Genomic DNA, 11,726 nt, shown 5'->3' with positions numbered 1-11,726 from the left:
AGCACCAGTCTGAGATAGTAGAAGTTATACTAAAATAAAACTATATAGTGACTATCTTGTATTTCTTTAGATTAATATATTTTTTTTACAAATACAGGCCATTCTGTGGACATATAATGTCGTAATAACGATTAGTAAACTGTTTCACTTGTTCAGTAATGTAGTTATTACAGTTGTAATTGAACGTCCCTTAGTTTTGCTCACTTTAGTTTCGTTTTCATCAGTAAGGACTTTTTTTAGACAAGCCATCATTTTTTGCTATTGATTTATTAGCAGTATTCTACGTTTTTATCTATTTTAACGAAAATCCTTTTGAATTTAGAACAAAGAATGGAAGGCGTTAAAAAATTTCATGATGCGCGTTATATTGTGCAAGTGGTTAGGTTTCAAAGAGCAAAAAGATGAATGTCAGGTATATAGATACCACTGCAATAGCTTCGTACTTCCAAGTAAATGTTTTTTTACGCTCTTTAGACGTAAATCACGTGTAAATTTCGTAAGCGTTCGTGCCTATGTAATCGACTTTTGGTAGTTTCGCATAAACTTGATATATTATTCAGTTGATGAGATGGTCAGCGTAAAGCGAACTGCTTATCATAATCGGGAGATATATAAACACACTGTTGATTCTCCTCTTCAGTTAGTTTAACCAAGGCACCTCAGGTTAAGAGCACAAATGAATTTACTGTCCTTGACATCTCCAATGGGTTCATCTGCATTCATTAACTCCAGTGTTTTGACTTTGCATGAACTATGTTAATTTACTAGAGCGTGTGTGTATGGCTCTTGTAGCGCATAGTATGTTGGGTGCTGATAAACCTCAGACTCAAAATGTTTCTCCTTTTCTTAGTGGATTTCGGTGTTTTTCTCAACTGATGATTGTATTTCCTCTGTGAACCTGCTGTATTCTCTCAGCACGAAGATAAAACGCAAGGGAGTGAGTTCCCTGAATAAAAATCTCCGCCATTTTGCACGAAAAATATTGAGCTATAAAAAATCAGAACTAGTTTGCTGATGATTAGTTTTCATTGAAAATACACTGAATATTTCTTGCTTAATGGTTAAATTACTGCCGTGTCAATGGCAGACATGTCACAATGAAATCATCACTTCTCTCCTATTTCCAGATATTATGACCGAGGGACTCAAGACAGCCGGCTCGTCCGCCATTTTTTTACTTGTTGCCAGCGAGATATTTTACTGACGAGACAAACTCGCGGCTTCCTTCGAAATAGGTTCCTCAGTGTCCACCACCAAAGCTCCGGAGATGGGAGTTAGTGCCAGCCTTCCCTGCTCTCAGGGCATACACAAAGGATGATTTACGCTGACTAGTGACACGTTGCTGTAAGTTACTATACGATGACCAGTTCCGTAAATGGAAAGAGTCCAGCCCGATTTCTAATGTTTTCGGTGATATAACAGGTTGAGGAGTGTCTCAAAAAGGAGTGTCATTTGCAACAGTGCTAATATTGCTTTGATCCCCCTCACCTCATGAAATGTTTGCTTTGAAAAAGTAAACCAGATTTATGTTTCTGGTTTTAGCGACATTTAGTTATTTATCAATGAGAGTATGGTATTACTGAATTGTTCTCGAACGAGTGAAAAACTTGAGTGAAACAGTGAAGACGGCAGTGTTTCTGGTCTTGCAATACTTGACCGGAATTTGTGAGCGACTGATAAGCACTGGATAAGAGTCAACTTTAGCGAAGGAGAGCGAGGAACGCCAAAGGGACCGCCGCCGCCCCTCATGTACTCATAATGGCGATGACCAAAGGGGCTGGGGAAGGAGGCGGGCCTCTTGGGTTCTGTGGCCTGGGTGCCACGACGGTTAAGATCCTAATCGGGGGTCTAGTGACCTTCGTCTTAATCATCATCGTCAGTCTCATTGCTTTCTGGCAGGCAGGTAAGTGCAGCGACATCGTGGCGTTCCCTATGGGTGGCGCTTTGATGTTCGCCCCTCGCCATTTCTCGATGTTTCTCGCCTTGATAAGATGATAAAACGTGCTTGCTTTTTTGAAGGTGTGAGTTTAGTGTGACCTATAAGAATAATTGGCTGAAGTTGTGGCTTTCTTTGTCCCGCAGACATTAAAATAGTATAGTCAGGGTGCAAATTCATGCTGAAAGAATTAATGTTAAGACTTTTGTCATACGATCATGTTTGTTTTTGCAAAGAGAGTTCAAGTATACATGGCAAGCATCAGATGTGCTGAAGGGGGAGCGCTCATTAGAATTCCTTCGTGCAAGTGATACGTTCAGTGCAACGATACGTCGTTGATGTTAGGATATCCAGAGGGAATGTAGACCTAGAAGGTGATACTTTATGCATTGCAGTACCGTCGTTCAAAATGCTTTACGCCGTGAGAGATGGAAAGCAACCCGTCAATAAAATTTACCTAAAAAAGTTTCATCATGAATTCTGTTGGTAAATTTTAGTTATTCACTTATTTTTTTCAATTTAATAACATGGAATTCGTTGGATTTTCATATATTAAACCGTCACATAAACTGAATCATGATTATATACATGCAGTATGTGAGATTATTGAATATTATATATTCATGAACATAATGTTACCATGCTTCCATTTTTCCTACTTTGAAAGATGTAACCGGTTTTCACACACATCCGATTGGTGACTGACGGTATTACTGTGCATTTAGATGCACTATTCGAAAAGATTACGAAAAGGAATGATTTCATGTTAATTGGAAAAAACATCGCATTACTTTCGTCATTGTTCAAGTTGGATATTCAGCATTTTATATATATATATATATATATATATATATATATATATATATATATATATATATATATATATATATATATATATATATATATAAAAGAAATTTTCATCACACCGTGATTTATATGCAATCATGAAGCTACAAATGTTTATAAGTGATAAATGGATCGGTACTGCCGAGTCTCGATCCCTCGACACAATTACCTTCCAACAACTCCAGTCGACGGTCTACCCTGTTGTACCCGCTCTCGACTGGTAAACAAGTTCAGCAGATTCAGCATTAACTTATACCTCTCCTGATGGCTCAGTGGGTGGACCGTCGACTGGAGTTGTTGGAAGGTAATTGTGTCGATGGATCGAAACACGGCAATGCCGATCCATTTATCACTTATAAATTCCCCACCGGTGATAATTCCCTATCGGGGATATTCCCGAATTAGCGTGAATTTGATAATAAACAACATATGTTATTATTATATTATATATATATATATATATATATATATATATATATATATATATATATATATATATATATATACACACACATACACACACACACCAATGCACGTCAAACTCAGTGCTCTTCATCTAACCCAGGGCCAAATGAAAAAAAGGAGGGGGGCTAAATGGAAAGTGTGGGCCCTAGCTCGTGAGGGAGTGCTAAATGGTTGAGGGAAAGCATTTTTATAAAGATTTCATAATTGCTCATAATACAAAAAGTTTTTAGATACCATAAAAGTAACTTCTTCCAGCAATAGAACCTGAAGAGGAAGATAGATTTCCGCTCACCAGAAGGGCTAATGCAGTCAGTTTCCACTTTTTTGTAAAGAGAGAGAGAGAGAATGTTTTAATGCTTCCATGTCCATCATAGTTTAGGTTTTTCTAAATTCAAAAGGGTCTTAGTATGACATTCATTTAGACATCTCGGCTCAGTCCAGATTTTAGCTGTGAATCGGTCATTAGTTATTATTTTCAGTAAATTAATGGAAAGATGCTGTTTTTGTTCTCTGGGTTTAGATGCAAAAGAGAAATTATACCACTTTGATTCACTTAACATGTGCTTCGCTGCTAATCTTTTCTGTGCTTTACTTTTTTTGAAATTTGAGAAGATAATTGAATTCGTGCATTGTAAAGTAGAGCAGATAACACATCAAATCGTTCAATTATGATAAAAGCCTGAAATATTGCTGAAGTATTTATTTTGATTCAGATTTATATAAAGAAAATGCTAGCTGTTTTAAATTCCAATATGGCGGCCATTTTCCAAGATGGCCGCTAGATAATCCCCCGGGTATATGACGTATGCAAAGGTGTTGCATTTTATGTCTGAACAGGTTGATTTTGGTGACAAGTAATAGATTCTTGCTGAGGTAATATTTAATTTTGATATGAAAAGACCTGGATAGTTTGTTATTAACCCATTACCTACCTGAATAAATCTAAGTGGAACACAGCATATAATCCAGTATTTACACATTTGGGCCTTCTACCACCACATCCTGGCTGCTTCCATCCATATATGGTGAATTCCCAGCAGCTTTAAAACGGGTTCATAGGCAGTCCAGACGATTATTCGTGTTATCTTCTTTTACCTATCCTCACTTGGAAGGATATTGAAATTCTGGCTGATGGATGATGCACTGGCCTCAAACTCTGCTTGATAGGCAGCCTGTTTGGCATGCTGCTTCATTGCACTTTTTCTTCATGGTAATAAGTTCTTTGACCTCTGCTTTTGTGCAAAGAGATTAAGCCTTGCCTCATCTGCAGAAGTAGGCTGTGCTTAACCAGTCATACATTAGAACTAAATATTTATATTGAACTTGTAGATTAGGCTTTTTTCCTTTGACATTAAAACTTGATATAACACCAGTCCAGTGAAGGCATAAAAGAACAGCTTCCCCTTGGCTTTCTCTTGCACTTTAGTGGTAACAAGGTCATGGAAGAGAGTCTGTCGCTATGGGGCGATACATAAACGATATAATATTTATTAATATGCCTGTTTCATTAACATCAGTCATCAGTCTTGTGGCAATCTCTGACCGCATGTCATATACGTAAGAATAGTCATGTGTCACCTCCCTCATGGATACAAGAGCCAACTCCTCTAGGCTGACGTTGTTGTAAATGACACTTGTGAATGCCTTTTCCTCCATTGTCACAGTGGGTACCTTGGTTGTTGTTATTTTAGCCACTGCATCAGTAAGGGATTAAAATGGTTCTATTTCGTTATTGCAATCTCTGAGAAAGCTCCTCCATTTTGATGGTGCATTACCTTTTTGTTGTTACTCTCCTACTAATAGATTTTCTTTTCTCAGATCTTGTTTCACACTGCAAGCTGAATGGACAGAGTACATAAACGATGATGTTAGTTCTCTTATAATTAATACTGTTGTGTATAACTTTAGGCAGAATATCCTCTGTGGCATATTTTTCAGACATCTTTGGTGTTTTGGTTTTGATGGCTTGCTTCACTGTGGTAACATTGTGAGCTTGAAGGAGCAGAGTTGTGATGCTAGTATAAAAATCTTTAGTCCTCTGCTGGCTTGCATGATGGGTTGACCATGTTATATTGGATGAATCATCTGTCTGTAGCACCATGAACTTTTTCCAATCATTCTTCTTCATGTCAGGTATCTCTGGAAGAGACTTTGAACTGGCAATGATGAATTGTCAGTGGTGTTTGGTGTTGGACTCTTCTTGCTGAAGGAGGATAGTGGGATGTTTGTGCTTGAATCAGGAAGCTCAGGAACTCATTTTGCCATACTGTCCATAATCTTGAATGAGGTGTGTACTTCTGTCAGAAATTGGGTGTTGCAATACTTGTGCTGTGGAAGGATTTGCTTTGGTGACTGCTGGTGTGTAGTCTGTTTTCTACCACAAACAGTCAAACCTAGTGTACACATCTTTTTCCACATATTGGTTTACAACAGTGTCACCTGACGAGCTGGATATTTACAACAATATCATGCAATTGCTAATTCCATTCTCTTGAAGTTTTTCAGTTAGTTTTCTCTTTCTTATTTTGGGAAACACTTGCACCCTGACAAATGTGCAGACAGCAGTGTTTCAATCTTTTGAAAGCTCGGTTTTTTCATCCTTCTCTATACTTTGGTTCGTAGTTTTACTACGAAATTTTCACAATAGCTAAGTCTGATTTTCTTACGCCATGTCTCACATATGTACTGTATGCACCATGTTCAATGCTACATACAACTTGAATTAGTGCTGGTGAAACTGCTTGTCCAAACCATCTTTTGACTTCACTGCTGAATTGGGTTTTGTGATTTCGCATTTCTTTATCTATGATGTCTGCAGTATAGCTTGGCGAATAGATTTACTACATTTGGAAATATCAAAGAAAACTGAGCGTAGATCCTTTCTGAATGCTTAAAGGACGTTGTGTCCATTCCAATCGACTTTAGCTCAGGAATCCTAGTGGGTAAATGCTCCTTTAACCTGAGTGAGTTGACATTTAGGGAATCCACACTAAGTTGTTATAAGTAATGCTTGTACAGTCAGGCTAGATCAGCCAGAGTATAGGTAACAGGTGTTGCCCGTTTTGATAACTTATCAATCCATAATGTGCCGAACAAGTTCTGAAAATGCTACAGGCTATAACTCTTCGTAGATCAATACAACTCTCTTCTAGCTTAATCGAATTGAGAAGTGCTCTTTCTAAGTTGTTAAATGTACTTTGAATTACAGGTGATACATCAACGCTTGGGCAAGCAATACGCGGCGTTGAGGTTTGAAAGGAGCTGTCCATGATTTAGTTTTGGAACATTGATTGAGTAGTATTCAACTGCATAGTCATGGTATTGATAAATTTGAAATTTGATCTTCTTGCTCACACAAACAGCATTCTGCTGTGGTTCTTCTCTCCCTATTGTTCTCATCCATGTTACTGAGAGTAACGCTCCTGTTCTCTGCTCTTCTAACTTTGTTCTTTGTGTTATTGAATAGCATTTTGTATTTATCTGACATAGTTTCATTTTATATCATTGTGGTTTCTATGCTTTCAGTATTACTATCTTTGCTGGATTAGGATGTAATGGCATGAAACATTGGTAAATTCTTTGCAGTATTACTGTAACCAGCATACTCGTTGTTTTCCTTTCTGATTGTGCACCCATAATTTGAGGCTTTAAAATGACATATGCTGAGGTTTTTCTTATTACTTACTTTGCTCTATAGGATTCAGTTAGGTTTATGTAGTTGCCCTGTACCTAAACTGACTGTTCAACCAATATCACATAAATCCCATATAGCTTCTATACTGGATATGCTGGGATACCATTAAGAACCTGTGTTATCCTTAGTACTGCCCTCCTTTGCTGGCTTAGCCTATCAGTTCTGATGTATTTAGCTAGTATCTTAGCAGCCTATTAGGGCCTTATTAGATAGTATTTGGGATCCTAACCGTGATGTTTTCCTGAATTTGAACCCTATACTGAGTTGCACAGTAGCATCTGTCACCAGTGTGCCATGGTAGTGAACGTACGCTCTTTTTATTTATCTCTGTACCATGACTGGTTATAATTAATCTGCCTAGGTTTAGTATCAGAGTTTGCTTCTTACTGATTTTGCCTCTGCCAGACTAATAAGGTTCGTCTACCTAGAAGCCAATGTCCGCCTTTTGTACCACCATTATTTGCGATGCCCGCCTTTTGCACCACCATTATTTGCAGTGTCCGCCTTTTGCACCATCATGCATTTGCAGAATCACCACTGCTACGGGAGACTAGGGTGAGAACTCGACTGCTGGAGAAGTTGTGGTGTGCAAGCCATTGGGGCATCTTGTAAGGGGAAAAAATCATCCTTTTGGCTACCCCGACTTTAGCAGTGCTTTTAACGAGCAACATTTGAACAGACATCTATGGTAAATATCTCCTAAAATTCTAAGCTGAATTTAAGCCCGACAGCGTTGGTCTTTGTTACCACTTTTTGGCTGGTTCATGGTGACCTGGGTCTTTACAATTATTGTGTTGGGACATCAAAGCAGTCAGCTTGTTTACTAAAGAATGGGATAAGTAAATTAGTAAATTGACACCAAGATGTAAAAAACCGAAAAATTTGTTGGGGCCATAATTGTTTTGGCCATGCAGTGGAGGCCATCTTGAAGAAATAGTAGCTGTATTATAATTGTTCATGGTCAAGACCCTTTTATTAAAAAATGACTTAAATAGAACATTCATACCAAGTTTCATGCAAATGTCATTCATTGAGTAATTGCGTCCAAAGAAATATTTATCTGCTCCACTATACCAGGTTGTCTCCTTTAAATACCAGAATTACGAAGGCAGAGGTAAAAATACGTCTTTACCTCTGCTCCATCCGAGACACATGCTATTAATAATAATAATAATAATAATAATAATAATAATAATAATAATAATAATAATAATAATAACAGTTCTCAAAAACAGGAAAACCTTAAAAAACGAAAGAGCTAACTGAGGGGAGAAACGTAAGTCAGTATTACAGAGAGCGCTATAAAATTAAAAACACATAATCTGTCAAGATGAGAGTGCAAAGAAACTAAAATGTAGTTTTCAGTTTTTAAGAAACTCGACACTGGATAAGAGACAATTTTCCGGGATCATTTTACTTATTGCAGATACAAAAACTGTTCTAATAATGGCATTAATATCAATACAAAGAGACAGAAAAGAATAAGGTATAGGTTTGATGGACACGCCATTATTTTCTCGACATAGAAGGAAGCATTATTGTGCCCATTAAATGTGGATAAAAATTTATTAGTCGTCAGTGTACAAAAAATAAGACATTATTATTATTATTATTATTATTATTATTATTATTATTATTATTATTATTATTATTATTATTATTATTCAAACATTCCGTGACAGATGTCAGATTTCCTTACTTACTTTCATAAAATGAGAATGGTCATGACTGGGGCGAGTAATCCTAAAACCTTTGTAAGTGTTCTCATGTTTAATGAAACCTAAACAGATAAGAAAACAAATAATAATGGAAGAGACTGCGCTCTTCGTTTTTCATCCCGATCCGGTCGCTGTGGGACTTGATGGTCAAGTATGACTAAAGCTTAGTTTGTGTACAAGTTTAGAAAGTGAAAATGCAGCGCATATATCACTTCAGCGAAGACGCTTAGCCATCTTTATTTGATCGCCATCAGAGGAGTTAAAAGAGATTGGATATTTGAACAAGTTTTCAGGTAACAACATGGCACTCTAAAAGCAAGCAGTTTTATTTTTTTTATGTTACTTGGATTACAATTTTGAAATGGTTGAATTATATATATCTTCTATATATAGTATGCATGTTTACACACTAAGATATATATATATATATATATATTATTATATATATATATATATGTTATTTATATATATACATACATATATCTTATAATATATGATTATTTTTATCACATCACCATGATAGAAATATGTGCCTCATCAGCAGAAAAGCCAAGGTCGAGCCCTTTAGGCATTTTTCAAACCTATTGTGACCGTTGACCCAGGCTCTGAAGTTGCTGACCGGGTAATTAGTTGTGGTGGTTCACCACAAGGGTTGAAAAGTAGGTGGGGCTAACAACCTCAGGACTCTCTGAAAACTGGGAGGATAAGACCTTCTACCCTCGTTGATTCTATATTGATTCTATATATATATATATATATATATATATATATATATATATATATATATATATATATATGTGTGTGTGTGTGTGTGTGTGTGTATGTATATATATATATATATATATATATATAGAATCTTTCCTTATTATATATATATATATATATATATATATATATATATATATATATATATATATATATATATATGTATATATATATATATATATAAATATATATATTTATATATAAATATATATATATATATATATATATATATATATATATATATATATATATATATATATATATATATATATATATATATATATATATATATAGGTGGCGATAAAGAAAGAAAAATGAGTGGTCAGTGGAAATAAGAAAAAAAAATTGAGAGAATCTTTATTAATTGTGATGTAAGATTTCGTGAGGAGGGAAGAGTATAATTCTTGGTGAATTATATGAAGGATCACATGCAAGACTGAAGAGGAGAAGAGAGAATGGAGATGAATGCTCAGAGTTGCCAGAGTACAGGAGACTCATGATCATGACGACGATGAAGCTGATGAATGCGCAAGTATATTCTCCCTTCTAAATACATGTTCATTTGTGCCTACCGAGTACACACCCATTTTTGTTGAAGAGTACATAGTCATTTGTGCATAGTGAATACACATTTGCATGCGCATACTGAATTCATGCACATATGTGCTGTGTGAATTAAAACTCAAGTATTTGTGTGACAGAGCGAAACTACTCTTCTTGTGTGATATTTTTATTCATTTTCTCTGCATTTGCAGTCATCTTAATCCTTGCGAGCTTTTTGTAGCGAGCGAAGCAGCGGTCCCACGTCAATATTCATCGTTTTACTGTTTTTTTTTTTTTTAATAACGCAGTGTTAATTTTACTGGATGAGAGAAAGAGGAAGGGAGAAAGAATGAATTCTTCGTTTTAATTTTTCCTACGAACCAATCATTTGCCACTTGAAGAGTATGCAAATATAGCGGAGGGTGACCAAACTATGTTCACATGAGCTTCATAAGACTATCAGGTGTTGCGATCCAACACTCTCTCTCTCTCTCTCTCTCTCTCTCTCTCTCTCTCTCTCTCTCTCTCTCTCTCTCTCTCTCTCACTTACAACATGTGAATTTGCTTTTTGGTTTTTACTCTTCATGCAGAAGCTCCCCTGATTCTTTGTGAGTGTGTGAGTGTGTGTGTGTGTGTGTTATGCTGCGGACTGCATGTTTACCACAAGCATTCACCAAGGGCTATCTTTCAAGCGCTAACAACATACCGGTATAAGGGTGTGGATTTTCCTGGAAAAAACCTGTACAAAAATTAAGAGGTCAATAAATAAATTCCTAAGTAATTTAAGGCGAATTTAGCAGTGCTGAACGTCACTGAAGGAATCCTGACCTATCCCAAGGATTGTAGTAGTGATCAAGAGCGGCTTTTTAACATCATGATTGACCAAGGCCTTTCTGTGGTTCTCTTAATTAAAGAAGTATTTAGCCATGGAAATTCCTTGCAAGATCTCTCTCTCTCTCTCTCTCTCTCTCTCTCAATACATTTACATTTACGAACGCTTTTACAATGTAGGGTTTCTGTCACGTTTCGTCGATATTATGTTTTCCCTTGGCTGGCCTCAGGTGCCGAAGAATTTTTTGCAGATTTTCCTCTCCTCCGTCCTTGTCTTTTGGCGTATACAGTATGTTTGAACAGCTGCCCTTACGCTCGCACAGTTTTATCTCTGTCGATGGTCGTTTCTTTATTCTAGCATCTGCATGCTTATGCACAAACACAAAGCTTTTATAAATTTTGTAGGCATATACATACGTAAATGCAGACATAACTTTTTATGTGTGTGCGTGTGCGCGCGGGCGCCTAGAGCTCTTTGTGCTGTGCGTAGTTATTCATATTGAGTTTTTTTTTATTGTTTTTATTTACATTACTTACAGAAATATTTTCGCTTTTTATCCCAACTAAGTAATGTTTTGTTTCGGGATATTGTGCGGAATGGTAATTACTACTGACGATCATTCTATTACATTATATCTTCCTTTCTGATTGTGGTTGTATTTTTATCTCCCTTTCTGATTATGGTTGAATTTTTTTCAAGCAATGCGCGTCTCTGCTTCACCGTAGCTGAACTTTTAATTAATTTTTTCTTTTAGTTTTTTTCGTATGTTTTAATGCCTTCCCGTACAGGTCATTCCAGCAGCGTCTCCACATGCTGGTTTTAATGGATGAACCTAAAAGGATTTACTCCTTTGCTCAGAAAAGTGGTTTTTCGAATTTCTTGGTTTTGCTGCAGGAAAAGAAATTCCTTGAGTCTCAAATTGACCTT

At 36.4% G+C, this 11,726-nt stretch overlaps 1 protein-coding gene across 1 annotated transcript in view; it reads left to right on the top strand.

Annotated features, from left to right (window-relative positions):
- The first annotated feature begins 1,631 nt into the window (after positions 1-1,631).
- LOC136830774 (uncharacterized) overlaps positions 1,632-11,726 on the top strand; it is a 175,121-nt gene continuing 165,026 nt past the window's right edge. Inside the window, exon 1 of the mRNA XM_067090677.1 lies at positions 1,632-1,903. Coding sequence (XP_066946778.1) covers positions 1,759-1,903 — 145 coding nt within the window. The 5' untranslated portion in view covers positions 1,632-1,758. The remainder of the gene's footprint in view (positions 1,904-11,726) is intronic.

Source organism: Macrobrachium rosenbergii, chromosome 47 (assembly GCF_040412425.1).
Source record: "Macrobrachium rosenbergii isolate ZJJX-2024 chromosome 47, ASM4041242v1, whole genome shotgun sequence".
Classification (NCBI taxonomy): Eukaryota; Metazoa; Arthropoda; class Malacostraca; order Decapoda; family Palaemonidae; genus Macrobrachium; species Macrobrachium rosenbergii.
The sequence above is the reverse complement of the archived record's forward strand: the minus strand, read 5'-3'. Positions and strand labels throughout refer to the sequence as shown.